Raw genomic sequence first — 15434 nt, 5'->3', positions numbered from 1 at the left:
CTTGGTGTCTGGATTGATTCAAAATGCACTTGGAATACCCACATTACGTATTTGAAGCAAGAATGTCAAAAGAGGGTCAACTTTCTCCGCTCAATTTGCGGCATGTGGTGGGGGACTCATCCGGGAACTCATAACGTTTTATAAAACAACTATTCTATCTATTCTGGAGTATGTATCTTTCTGCTTTCTCTCAGCAACTAAAAGTCACCTTCTAAAATTGGAACGAATTCAATATCATTGTCTGCGTATAGTTCTCGGCTGTATGTACTCAACGCATAACGCTTGGGGACTTGAATCGTTACGATGTGCGGGTCCTACACAATTGGAACCAAAAATTCATAATGGATTGCATTTCCATCCGCGACTCGTTTATTCAACGCCACGAAAATGTCGTTTCGAAGCAAATCATGGCTAGTGATGATGGAAATGGAAAATCGATACAACAATATTGAACGGCAAAAAACTTAAGGTAAAGAAATAAACCACCATTAGATAACCCCAAAACAGGTCTTCAATTGAAAAAAAGTCACAGAGTATGACTGATCTGTGTGATCTGTCTGTGTGATTGGAAAGGAATTCTGAATTATGAGTTTCTCCCAAGCAACCAGCCGATAAATTTCTCACAAGTACTGTTTGCAACTGGACAAATTAAAGGCAGCGATCCAGGAAAAACTTCTGGAATTAGACAATTTGATAGGCGTCGTGTACCATCAGGGCAACGCCATATTTCGTGTCTCTTGTACAACACGACAAAATATTTTGATGTCTGGCTGGCAGGTGTTTTGGTATCCGTCCGTTTTAGATTATTACAGGTCCCTATATTCTTTCAATGGCAAGAACTTTGACCTTGTGGACAGCATAAAATACCCTGAACAGTTTCCGACGAGAAAGCACACATTTTTTTGGGGGGGTGGGGGCGGGTGGTATATATAATTTTTAAGCTGTATGAATCATAGCGAAATATTGTGTGAAAAAATAGTTGTCCTGTCCTGTAACTTATTTGCAAATAATAGTATAGGTAAGATCGAAACGTGTTTTTCTCGTAATCTTGTTTTTTCACCTGGCGGCATCAATTGCAAGATCTATAAGGCTGATTTAGCTAAATTTTGGTTATAATCGTAACGGTTTTCCGATATTTGGTATAGATTTAATATGAGCATTTTAGATGATGATTTTTGCTACAAAAACAAAAATCATAATTAGAATAAATTTAAAACAAATTAAAAAAAAAGTCACAGAAGGTTGTGTCCGAGACACGACCGCATAGTTGACGTAGGATTACGTTAGGCTATCTGTCGCATGCTGATTTTGGATGTTTGAAAAAATATATTGTTAAACTCTTTGATAATGATCTGATGGCCCTGAAAAGGGCCGTTTGATTTGGTTGTTGGGTATTTTTTGTTCATTTCACCAGTGTTACAATCGAGCTTTCGGTATCAGTGATAGAAAGTTGTTTCAGCTCCGATGCACGTTTACGAGATTGGCGCTCATATTGCGTGAACATATATTCCGACATATTTACTCGCGTAAAACTTTATGGAGCAACAAAAACAACAATTCACTTCTGTTGTTTTTTGGCAGCGGTAGCTTTTTCGGAGCCGCTGCCTGTTTTTATTTTGGTGGTTTTCGTTGACACCATCACGTCGAGCTAAACGGCGAATAGCGAATTTGATACACTGGATATTGTCATGTAGAACCTTGCGGTACGCTTCGATCCTCCTTTGCCTTCCTTGCCGCATGAAGTCATGTTGGTTGATGTTGATCTGATGTGACCACACTTAAAACACTAAAAACATATATGTTTACCGATCTGAGAATCGAACAAAATGAGAAATCTGACTGAGCAGCAGCATCAGCAGAAAGAGAAAACATGCCTGAAACTTTCTGCTCATGATGTTTGCTGTTGCCATCAGTACTGGACCGATGCGGGACACAGCTCGATTGTTGATGTTAGGCCTCGATGTTTACCGCCGCTGCTGCTGCTACTGCCACTTAAGTTCGATATGAGACACAGCTCAATTGTTGGCCGCTCAGATTCGATGCTCGTCTTGAAGTTCACTGCTGCACTTTCACGATTCCAAGAAGCGTGTGCTCGCACTTCTGATGGAGAGAGCGTGCCCGAAATGCTCCGCTCGCGATGCTTGCTGCTGCCACTAGTAGAGTAGTAGTAGTTTGTCGCTGCTTATACTGCCATAGAAGCTTGATTTGAGGCACAGCTAGCCTATTGACCACACAGCTTCGATGCTCGTCTATATATTAGCCGCGTCCACTGCTGCTGCTCTCCACTGTTGTCCGTTCCACGTCCGTTGTAAGAATGAATAAAATCCACGAACGCTCCATCCTTTTATATCATTTGGTATGTGTGAAGTAGGCGCCTCCTCCTCGATTGTCATGCAGCTTGCCGGTGAACGAACGAATCGGGCGCGAAAAAGAAATGACGTCAATTTCGATCAATCAGGCCTAGGTATCTTCTGTTTGGATAGTGGTTGAGATTTTTTAATTGTTCGATTGTTAGTTACATGATATATATTATTTTATTCAATGTGAAAAATTATTATGGAGTGCCGACAACGTATGATGCAAACATCTCATCAATCCATCATGAAATGAATGTGCAATAAGCGTTTGAAATTGGACGGGTCGCTCATTTATTTTCTAACGATCATATATTTTCTAACCGGGAAGCAGTTGACATACTACGCTGCGCTTTTATGTACATGAAAAACCACTTTTAACATGCGGGGAAAAAATCTTATATGAAAATTGCCAGATGTCAATGTTGCCAAGCGTAGTTATCCCATCCGTTACGAGCGTCGTCTATAGACGACATCCGCGCGACGTCCTGTGTGTACGAATGTCGTCTATAGACGACATCCACGCGACGAGCTGTGTGTACGAGCATCGTCTTTAGACGACATGAAATTCATACTGCTCTTCGATCACACCAGCGCGATGTGCATACTTTTCGGCGCAGTGCTTCGTACAGGGGTAGCACTTCGGCGGAGCACACTGCCGTAACGAAAGGGTTAAACCGACGCCGAACCGAATAGCGATGAACGCACCCATATCACGAACTTCGACATTTGAGTTGCTATTATGGTGCTACTCGCCTGTGTAGTTCGCGCAAAGGCATCGACAAAATAATATTTTATAAAATTCCTTGAGGCATTTGTCTGAACTGCTGCTGCTCTCCACTTGTTGTTGTTCGTTCACGTCCGTTGTAAGAATGAATGAGATCCACCAATGCTCCTTGCTTTTATATCATTTGGTATGTGTGATGTAGGCGCCTCCTACTCGATTGCCATGCAGCTTGCCGGTGAGAGAACGAATCGGGCGCGAAAAAGAAATGACGTCAATTTCGACCAATCAGGACTGGGTATCACTGTTTGGATAGGGGTTGATTTTTTTCAATTGTTCGATAGTTAGTTATATGATATATACTATTTTATTCAATGTGAAAAATTGTTATGGAGTGCCGTAATCGTTTGATGCAAAAATCTCATCAATCCATCATGAAATGAATGAGTAACAAGCGTTTGAAATTGGACATTTTTCACGATGCGATCGATTTTCATTTTTCAATTTGTACCCCAATATGTTCCCGAAAGACGTAATCCTACGTCAAAAAATTATAATTAAACTTGCACTTTTTTCGTGAGGATATTTCTAGTAGGCTTTACGTGACATATCGGATTTTGAAGGGTACTTACGTGTACAGCTTCCAGTGCATTAATAAACAACATTCCAATATTATTAACTTTTTTAAAAAAATACATCTTTAAACATACCCCAAATACCCACACAGCAAGAGATTCGAACACTTGACTGAAACTCGAAAGACATAAGAAATTATGAAAAACGCATGTTTTTGGCCTTCCAGGTCGGGGTCCCCGCTTAACATAATTTTACAACGATTGTTTCAGTCTATCATCTGTTATTAGTTCATATTTGCCACTACCATTCTATCAACCTCTTCTAAATGGGTTGCATTCTTTTTCGGCCGATCGTGACATGTCGGTCGCGGCGAGCACCTTTCACCGTCACTTCAGGTGGAAATTCAAGGTGGTCACCTCGAAACGTTAATTTTCCTTCCATACCTTCTGATACGTTGGCCCTCTTACCCGTTTCGTTTGAAAGTGCTGTTCTCTCTCATACTCCGCTCGGGGAGTTATAGGACACACACTTTTCTAGCCCTCGTTGCTGTTTGGAAGTACCCGATCGTAATGAAGAAACATCGTCGGTGTACTTCAACGTTCTCTTGCAAATAGCAAAACAAGAAAAAAGAAATACAAATCACTTATTCGTTGACCTGAGCAGCGAAGATTGAAATAGTCAAATTTCCGTTGAAAATCAGATTCGGAGCCAACATTTTCGAGGGCATTACAATAGGCACAGAAGAACCGTTGCAGTTGGTTTGGATTTCTCGCATGATGGAACAGTTCGAAGAGGTTTGTTCGAACGACACTTTCTATACTATTTTAATTTACCTTTAAACTGTGGTTCTCGAAGGCAGATCAATGATTTGTCTGCTATTACTTCGCTTCGGGCAAGGTTGATGATGGATGATTTTTTTAGATATGTAGCTCATTCATTTGTGGCGCATGATGACTCGAATTTCAGTCAATCGCACTGTTCAATTTATCGTTCGAAAATGCTATCAATATTTTAATGTTATTGTAGCGATGTTCAGGATTAGAAAGGAATTTATTTATATCCCATTCGTTTATTTATTTCAGCTCATTAGCATTTTCTCTGTAACAGACTTGGATTTAATCGTGTACTTGTTATATGTGACAACTAAAAAATATAGAATGTTGACGTATTCGACGAAAGTTCATATTTTAATAAGATCTAAAACTTTGTCGAATACACTTTATCGCTATCTTGACTTTAAACCAAATTGGGATTAGTTGTAATAATTCCAAAGAAAACATGAAAAAGTTGACGGCGCCAGTGGTTGTGTGGTTAGCGTAACAGCCTCACAATCCGATCGGCCTGGGTTCAATCCCAGCTGGCGTCGTTGGGATTTTCTGAGGCGAAAAATCTCTGGTTACGTCTTCCTTCGGAGGGGAATTAAAAGAAGTTGGCCCGGCTCATGAGTTGTTGAGTCTGATAGGTAGGAACAGGTGGAGTCGTCCCCCTGATGTCGGTGATTGGCACTAAAGTGGCGGAAATAGGCCGACGAAAAATAAGCGAAGATAAAAAAAAAATGAAAAAGTTGATGTTGTTGAAAGTTGTTGAAGAATTTTTTTGCCCTTTCCAAAAAATAATCTAAACTTTTTTTTTAATATTCCCAGCATGCAAAGTGGCTTAGAAGACCCATATTTTTACACCCACTACGTTTCACTACTTGTACCAAGTGCAGATCGCTGACAGGGTTACCATATCTACAGAATAATCTGTGTTTAAACAGATTTTTCAAATTTTTTGAAACCAAGAATCTGTAGATACAGATTACAGATTTTTCAAGTTTTCACACAGATTCACAGATTTTCTAAAATAACGATCCAATATTAGTTATGGCTTGATCTCAATTTTTTTTAAATGGCGTGTAAAGGGTGTGTCACATCAAATTGCATCACGGAAAAAACGCTGTAGAAATTCGCCCAGTAGACCGATCCTTTTGAAAATTTTGGATAGTAAAATAAAAACTATTAAACAACTTTTGGCATTTTCTTTTTATTCATACTTCGAGCCCAAGCCCGTATGCTCGCACCTTCCTCTTTACCCCGTCCATAAGGTTCTGTACAACGTCAGGTTGTAGTTTTTTTTGAACAGAAATCCATTTTCTCTTGAAGTCCGCCTCCGATTTGACAACTTTTGGATTCTTCCGGAGGGCCTGCTTCATAATCGCCCAATATTTCTCTATTGGGCGAAGCTCCGGCGCGTTGGGCGGGTTCATTTCCTTTGGCACGAAGGTGACCCCGTTGGCTTCGTACCACTCCAACACGTCCTTTGAATAGTGGCACGAAGCGAGATCCGGCCAGAAGATGGTCGGGCCCTCGTGCTGCTTCAATAGTGGTAGTAAGCGCTTCTGTAGGCACTCCTTAAGGTAAACCTGCCCGTTTATCGTGCCGGTCATCACGAAGGGGGCGCTCCGCTTTCCGCAAGAGCAGATCGCTTGCCACACCATGTACTTTTTGGTAAACTTGGATAGTTTCTGCTTGCGAATCTCCTCCGGAACGCTGAATTTGTCCTCTGCGGAGAAGAACAACAGGCCCGGCAGCTGACGAAAGTCCGTTTTGACGTAGGTTTCGTCGTCCATTACCAGGCAATGCGGCTTCGTCAGCATTTCGGTGTACAGCTTCCGTGCTCGCGTCTTCCCCACCATGTTTTGTCTTTCGTCGCGGTTAGGAGCCTTCTGAACCTTTTATGTACGCAGGCCCTCCCGCTGCTTGGTCCGCTGGACGAATGAACTTGACAAATTCAGCTTATTGGCGACATCCCGGACCGAACTTCTCGGATCACGTCTAAACTGCTTAACTACGCGCTTGTGATCTTTTTCACTGACGAAGCATCCATTTTTGCCGTTCTTCACCTTCCGGTCGATGGTTAGGTTCTCGAAGTATCGTTTTAGTACTCTGCTGACCGTGGATTGGACGATTCCCAGCATCTTACTGATCTTACTTAAATACAGAACGTATAAAGAACGTAAAAGAAAAAAAACACTGTTTCTGCTTTTTAGCATAGATTCTGTGCATATCAAAATTTGAAGATACCCCAGTGAAAGTACAAAAGCTTCAAACAAAAATTCCGGCTAAAGTAATGTCTAGCGGTTGGACATGTCGTTTTAATTATTTAATTGTCATTTTTTGAGAAATTCTATTCCACAAGTTCCGATAGTTGTATTTTCGTTTGAAGTCAGAGTTATTATTGTTGGTCTCACTATAAGATTTCAACATCTTAGAATCAGTGAAAATAGACAGAGGAATAAAAAGCGCCAAAACAACATCCTATGTGCACGAAATAATTATGATTGACGTGATCGCGTTTCATGTTTCAAGAGCCCGCTCCACTATCCGACGCCGTTTTCGCGAAAATCAGGCGAGAATTTAACAATGCGAAACGGCCGAAACAGCGTGGTTGTCCGCGTGATGGAGGTCTTTAGGGTAACAATTATAAGCGTGAGAAAATTTATTGTTAGGCCAATATCGTAACTTATGATACGAAGGCCGAAGAGTGGAGTGTATTTTCGCCAGTTTGCTAAAATTGATAATCAAAAAAACAACCGTGCTTGTTTCGGAAATGAGTCGTTGTGAATATTTCGAAACATTAGTTCGAATTCAAACGGTACCATAGTGGACACAAGCGAGTGTAACCTGTCAAAAGTTAAATTTCAGCCGAAATGATTTTCGGAAAACATTCTAAATAATGATAAACGCAACTGCTGAATGGCACCAGAGGCGTCTCATGCATAAACAAGAAAGAAAATAAGCTTTTTTTCGTAGATCGCATTGCAGAAGAGCATCCGACTGGTTCGTGCTGGGCCTGGGAAATAGCGACTCTCCGAAGTATTTCGGCCTCGGGGTGAGGGAAAGGATGCTCTTGTGTACCACCATCATCGTGTCTTTGCACTCGGCAATCCAAGAGGGTGAAAAATGAAAACAAGAACCGCATCACTACTAGGCGGTCGGTATATAAAGACCCATCATAGGAGTTTTCTGGCGGCAGTCTAGATTTTACTTTCTTTCCCAGAGCACTACCCCAGTTTTCAGTTGTGAACTAATTCCCGGGTGACATTTCGTGATTACATTGAACTTGTTTGACCCAGTGCGGTGCAGTTGTGCGAACGAAAATGAAACTTCTGGTAAGTGGGATTACGTAAGTTTTTTTTGCGAATCGGTGCTGTGAAATATGCAGAATGAAGTGAATGAACTTTTAAACGTGACCTGGAAAATCGAATAAACAAAGACAGTGATGTGCATGGGTCGTTGCCTGTGATCCGAACTATAATATATCAACGTTTCCACTCGAAAGAGGTTGGTCTACCGGTGCACTCTTGTATTATGCGGTGTGCAGCATGCAGCATATTGTTGGCGAAGTTCCTTTTTCCCTTCTTTCGGATAGTGAGGTGTAGCCCTCCGAAACACCTCGTGATTCATGATTTAGCAATATGAGCAGTTTACTCGATTATCTAACATTACCACCAGCACAACGGGCCGTGTGCGGCAGGGATGACTTCTAGATGGGCCGTTCAGAAATATCAAATGTCTACCGAGCTGAAATTCAATAGCAAAGGAACTGCGAAGTCATGCACCGGTACTGGCCTCACCTTTCCAACAGCCTCGATCTTGGTGGGATGATGCGAGCTGTGTGGCTCGGTCCAGGTGTAGAACAGACGAGGCTAGCCGTTGTGAAGTGATGCGAAATGCCGAGATTCACTTTCGATTTCGACACAGAAATCGAAAGGCGCGAACGAGTCGGATGGTAAACGAGACAATTGATGCTAGTGTGCTGGCTGATCGGAAAGGTAACGGGTTATCCCCGGCAAGTGATTCTTACCGATGGTATTCAGCTGATGGTACACCCCAACATATGGAAATGAATCCAGTGTGAAGAAATAGCGTTTAATTTGAATAAGTGCGACGAAGCGAAGAAAGAATTGAGATTGGCTGGAAATGTGGGATGTAGCGTGAGCGCAAAAGTGTTTTTTTTGTTTCAAAATACACGATCGTGGTTGATTGATTTGATTAATAGTGAGCAGAAATGTTAATGATGTACTAGTGGAATTCGATCATTAGAATGAACGATTCCGTTCATGAATTGAACGCAAGAAATCTGCTCTGTATCGGAACAGGTTTTTCGTCAACGGAACTTTTCCGATTTGCACTGTAGTGACGCGTGTTCTAGAGCTTGCCACTCAGAATACATTCAAAGGGTGTTATTTGGCATAATAAATCTCAACTAATTACTAATGATGACGCAAGTAATATCTACGTTGAGACGGTGAAAGTTCCTCTGTTAAAGTTAGTGCCATTGAATTGCCAAGCACGCCAAAAATCGAGACAGCTTTAATTTCGTAAAAATATTGATGTCGCATTTTTTTGCGCTCCTAAAAAACGGTTTCTAAGAATAATCCAGAATTTATTTTAAATGAAATTACGAGAGCTTTTCTGAGGATTCTTGGACACTGGCAATCCAGATCTTATTTTATCGTTTTATAATCTGTCCAGTAGTCCGAGTTACATTGCCTTTTTTTTAGTCCGACCATAACAATTGTCCAATATTTATCGATTGAACGAAATTGAGTGTAACTGGGAGACATCATGAAATTCACCCCGTTAGCAGGGTTACCATCTCAACAGAATAATCTGTATTCATACAGATTTTTCAGACTTTTTCAAACCAAGAATCTGTAGATACAGATTACAGTTTTTTTTTGTTTTCATACAGATTTACAGAATTTTCAAAATAACGATCTAATATTAGTTATGGCTTGATCCCAATCATATTTTTTCCCAACCCACCAATTTTATTCATATAGCATTCGAATTAGTCTGAATGAGAGCCATTTTCGCATTCATGTGTAGCGTTTTAGTACTGCTTCATCATCTTCAATCTAAGACAAAAAGATGCAAAAGTCTGCGTCATTGGCTAGCTTTACAATAAATAAATAACTTTATCTTTTTCCTACTAAAGCACAGTGAATGCGATTTTTTGCGTGGATACCATCAACATCGTCAAATTCATAATAACTATGCCAATCAATGATACTGAAGTTAAGATAATGCTCCATAATTGAACTTATAAATTTAACCCTTTGCGGTCGTATTAAATTTCCGAATGTGTACTGGTTGCAATTATTTTTACTCGAAAAAGCAGTAACGTATGTGAGATTATGAAAGATGAACAAGATTCCTTTATTTTTTGTAAACTTCTGACTTCTAAAACTGGCTTCTACTAAACAATGTTTTCATGTTTATGTTTAAAAAATAATTGCTTTAATTCTTACACACTCTCACTCACTCTTCCTCGTGTGATACCTTTCACATGTATCACACAAATAATTAGTTTTGCGCCTTTTGCCTTTTATCTTCCTGTTTGAATATACAGAACACTGCTTTTTAAATTTACACAGTGCCGCAATACATGGAGTTTTTCATTAATGCTTTACTGGATGACAGCTTTTGGTTATATTGAGTACCGTTGTCTGTTATTCATAGTTGCACCGTTTTGGTTCGTGAAAAAGTTCACAAGACATTGAAATTCGTTTAGAAAAAGTGTTAATGTTGCATTATTATAGTATTGGTATACTTCTTTGCTTTGGTGGCCGATAGCAGCCAAACGACCGCAAAGGATTTATACAGATTTTCTGAGAAAAAAAAACCCAGATAAAAAGATTTTTTGAGACCGAAAACACAGATTTCATTATGGCAACCCTGCCCGTTGGCATGATTCCTCTGTGGTGTCTTAAATTCGGAGTCCCTCATCGAATCTGCTGATTTTGTCAGTAAAAACGAAGTTAAATATGCTGAAGATTCCTTCCCATGCCGTGGATACAAACATTGTTTCAATACTGGTAGTGGAAATGAACTTTTGAAAAGTTCACCAGGTGTATTTGCTGCATTGAAGGCTGCATATTTTCCCCATCTTTCATCCAATTCATAATGATGGTCCATTCATTTTTGTTTTTTTTGCCATTCTCCATTTTCAGCATTTTTCCACATTTTCGAAAAAATTTAAGTACTGTTCGACGAGTACATGTCCCATCGATGAAAACAAATGGTAATCGAGAGGAGCCATGCCGCATATGGTAGTTGATTCTAATTGGATCTCTCAATCGTTTCCCTGGCCAGTCTTGTTCGGTGTGATAGGGCATTGTCATCAAGAAAAATCACTTTGTGTTGCTTTATTGGATATTCCGGCCGTTTCTGGAGCAGAGCGCTATTCAATTTGATCAGATGTTTCCGGTAACATTCACTACTAACATTTTCACTCAAATAGTCGTATCAGATTACACTTCACTGATCTCGGAACACACACACAACATTGTCTTCCTTCCTGAGCGATGCGGGCTTGCAGTCGATGTGGCCGATCAACATATGATATTTTGAGTTTGGGATTCTTGAAATATGTCGTTTTTCCATCCCCAGTCAGGATCTGGTGCAGAAATGACTTTCTTTTGTACCTGGCAAGCAAAATTTAGCAAGTGCTTTTCCCTTTTTTTTTCTTGCCTATCGGACAAATCGCGTGAAACCATCTTCTAAGCTTCAAAATATTTCCCATGTTCAATTGATCAACATTTAATTGTTCTGTCACTTATTGTCACTCTGCAAGCTTGGCCACCGTCTTCGTCCAATAAAGTTTGCAATTCGGTTTGCATTCTTTTCTATGTTCTTCGTTCATCCAAATTACCAAAAATGGGCTTCTTGAACCACTCAAAACACTACGATTTGCTGAGAGCATGCGAATAGAAAACTGATTTTTTAAAATTTATAGGGAAAAAACAATTATGTTCGCAGATCATAGTTCGTAGGCACTTCGTGAACATAATTTTGAACACTAAAAAACCGGACGGGTGGTGTCCAAGACACTATCGCATTGATAATGTCAGGGCTGTGAAGTCGAAGAAAAGTCTCCTAAAGAAAATATGCCAGCCTTCTAAACTCAAGTGGACTGCGAGTAATCGGTTTCCTACATTATTAACCTTAGAGTTAACGAATAATGTTGATATATACTAGTAAAAATATGGTGCCATGGCAGTAATCGTTCGTGTAATATCCACGATGAACTCAAGAAACGTTGGAATCGCTGCATGATTCGCCGACAGGTTCATCATCAACAAACCTTTCATCCGTTCCGATGGTTTACATAGTGCTTCCTTGGCCATCGTTAATTGGCTCTCGTTAAGTAAAATCCTTTCTCTTTTTGTATCGATGTCAATTGCTGCTAACAATATGTGGTTAGCCAGAACTGTACTTTTTCTTCTCTCCATGGATCGTACAACTCCATTTGTAATTGGTCATTGTATCTTACTAAGGCAGAAAATTTAACTTCTTCATTCCAACAAAAGCTTTCCATGTGTCAGTTTTTCAAGTTTGAGTGTTTTAGTTATGTTGAACGGTTGAAACAGGAGGTTCTTCAGATCGATCGCTTAGTTCCACTGATTCTCGGTTAGGGAAGTATTCTTATTATCCTCATCATTTATGAGACTTCTAAGTCGCTAAATCTATACTTGACACTTTTTGATAGATAGAATTATCACTATAATAGAAAGAAGATATAGGAGTAGTATATAGATAATCTATATAAATAAAAATGGATCGTCAAATGTGTTGATAAGAGTAAAACTCGAAGAAAGATTCGTAGGATTTTCTGCATTAAACATGTATTCCATGTAACGGAGAAAAATGTTTTTGATTGAGGTCTCTTGAACGAGAATTGTCTCTGAAAATAATTTTATATTATAAAATGATGAGTTTTGGTAGAAGTACTAAAAAAATTATAATAAAAGGAAATTGTGAAAGGTCAATTAGAAGATCAATCAATGAAGAGTTCTGCTAGTTACATATAAATACGGATAAAGATTGTTGTTTTTCAATGTTGTTCTACTTTTGTTTCAGATTCTGTCAGTGCTACTTGCGTCCAGCTATGCCTTCCCACAGCACGGCGGCAACGATTACGAGCATCAGGGTGGTGGAAAACGGATTGGTTCATTCGAAACAACCACCTGGATCCCCATCCTGAAGTACAACAAGGAACAGGGCGAAGATGGTAGCTATAAGACCGAGTAAGTTGGATGAAATTGCTCCCAAATACATCTCGGTAATAATTCGTATCCGTAGGTATCAAACGGGCAACAACATCGTCCACGAAGAGTCCGGCTATCTTAAGGATTTCTCTGACGCTCACCCGAACGGTGTCCTCGTCCAGCAGGGCGCCTACTCGTACGAAGCCCCTGACGGTCAAATTATTCACGTGCAGTACACGGCCGATGAGCGTGGTTTCCAAGTCACCGGAGACCATCTGCCAACCGAGCCACCAATTCCGGAGGGAATCCGCAAGGGGCTGGAGGAAATCTACGCCGGCATCAAGCGTCGCGAGCAGGAAGCCAAATCGAACCCAAAGTACGCGGAAACAGCGGCCCAGAGGGCTGAACTTGACTATCATGGGCAGTACTATCACCAGTAGAGGGGGTGGTAATTTGGTTGTTTTGAGACGTTTACAAGATTAGTTAAGTATTTTTTTGAGTAGTCGATAGCTGAAAACGTAATCCCATTGCTCGTGAGCATTTGTGTGTATTTATGTTAGTTAATCCGTTATTTAACTTCACCCCAACATCTTACCACTTTGTTGCTTTGAGTATTGGAATGTATCCAAAAGAAAACCCAATGATAAACGTAAGACTGTGATTTTCCTTCCCATCCGGTGGACGATTATCCAACTAATGAATATGGAAATAAAAGTTGAATTGTATATTTTTCGTTGTTTTATTGTGATCATTATGTTTAGTATATAAGCTCTGTGGCAACTGAGCAGATTGGGCTTGTTGAGAATCTACATTAAAGCGCACACTGTCTGCTAATGCCAAACAGTATAACAAACAATATACTAAATGCTCAAATTAGAAAGGAAACGGAGATGAACAAATGGACAAGCTTGTCACGGAGAAAAAAAGGTGTACAAAAAATCATCCTTTTTCCGGAATCCGATTGGATTTCGCGACTCAATCGATATAGAAATTACGCGAATCGATCGTAATTCGACATTCGACATTCGACATTCTGCACCTAGTATTGACGCAAAACAAACGTCAAAATAATTCATCCATGAAGCCATTTACGCTTCACCAACGTAGTTTTGATGTTATTTAAATGCTTTGAACACATAGTTTTTATATAACTATTTCTCTATAAGTTTGGAGTATTTCTGCGAAAACTTTGTTAATAATATAGAATCATTATTAGACACAAATTACATTCATGATTTTTGTACCATTTGCAGAAAATGTGTTACCGTAAATCGGGGGCAAATTGGTCATCATTTTCAGAAAAAAACTTAAATATTTTCGAAATGTTTTGTTCGATCTATAATCAATTGTTTTTAAAAGGTACTGGTGCTCAGGTCACAAAATGTTATGAAATGTTTCGTTGGAAAGTATTTTTAACGTTAGTTTGGAAAATTGTTAGCGAAAAAATTCATAACATATCGTTTGGGTTAAAATAATCTTCCATTTTTTTTTGTTATTTTCGAGTGTAATGTGCACGGAGTACACTGATTTCTTCACCTATGATAATGATAATTCAAGGGATTGAGAATATCAATTCTGATCTAAACCACCTAAAGAAGTAGTCGTACCCTTCTTATATCCCGATATTGAGTTTGAGCTGCCGACCATCTGGAGGCCATCCAGGTTATCCTAATGTGGTCAAATACCCTCGAAGTGTTCATCAATGTGCTAGTTTTGACAAATCATGAAGTTCGATTTGTCGCGTGTTGGTTCTGGTTCTGATCATGAAGAGGTTACTCCCCTCGGAAACCTGATCCGGAACGTATCCGGGTTACGTCAACGAGGTCATATAGGCTTGAATTCATCACGAATAAGCTAGTTTTCAAAATATCATGAAGTTGGATATACTATTCGTTATTGAATAACTCCAAACCCACGGTGTGTTATGCTCTAAAATTATTAGGATGCAAGATACAAGATGTTATAGACCGTAACGCGAAGCGAAATTTGGAGTCAATGAAATGCTCAAGGAAACTCTGCCAGAATCCTCTGACGATACAGTGATGCTTTTGAATCCAGACGCTGTTTAATCCGGACACTTTATCATTACATTCAATATCATGCCATAAACCATGACTTTTTTTCATGTTGAATTAATGTGACTGATAGTTACTATTGTGACAATTTAGTTTAGTGTCAAACATAGTACCTAGCTATTAACAAAAAAATGTCGAAAATCGATAATCAATGTGATTTTCACAAACCCATGTCCGGAATAAAAAGGATATTCAGAATATGATTTTAAATCCGGACGGATCAAACGTTGATGATTAAATTTCTCATTGAAGGAGTTGCATAAGGGTATGTTAGAAGCCTCAGTATGGAGTATGGAGTGTGGAGCAAAGATTTTCGATCCGGGAAACCGCAATTATATGATTATATGCGATTATATGACCCGTTTGTATGTACGTGGGTAACTTTGTGACTTTGTCTGTAGCGCTGTCCCACATTAATATAAATTTAATCCCCTCCCCATTGACCGATTGATCTGAAATTTAAAACACACCTTTATCTCTGCAGTCATTATAAAACTGCGTATTTCATGATCTGGAAAATCCAAATTTGCGGCCGCTACAAAATGGCGAATTTCATATTTTCTCTTAACCCCATCAATGAGGACCGATGCGCACTGCTGCGTATTAAACCCCTTCAAATTCGGCGTGCTGTCAATCAACGAACAACGAAGATCCTCCGGGCTGAAATT

General features: G+C 39.7%; 1 protein-coding gene across 1 annotated transcript; it reads left to right on the top strand.

Moving 5' to 3' along the window:
* Positions 1-7651: 7651 nt before the first annotated feature.
* LOC129778423 (endocuticle structural glycoprotein ABD-4) lies at positions 7652-13393 on the top strand. Its single transcript, XM_055785313.1, has 3 exons — positions 7652-7807; positions 12564-12730; positions 12786-13393. Exons 1-3 carry the CDS (start codon positions 7796-7798, stop codon positions 13129-13131), a joined length of 525 nt encoding a protein of 174 aa, XP_055641288.1. The 5' UTR covers positions 7652-7795; the 3' UTR covers positions 13132-13393.
* Positions 13394-15434: the final 2041 nt, after the last annotated feature.

Source organism: Toxorhynchites rutilus, chromosome 3 (assembly GCF_029784135.1).
Source record: "Toxorhynchites rutilus septentrionalis strain SRP chromosome 3, ASM2978413v1, whole genome shotgun sequence".
Classification (NCBI taxonomy): domain Eukaryota; kingdom Metazoa; phylum Arthropoda; class Insecta; order Diptera; family Culicidae; genus Toxorhynchites; species Toxorhynchites rutilus.
This window is presented reverse-complemented; position numbering and strand designations above follow the sequence as displayed.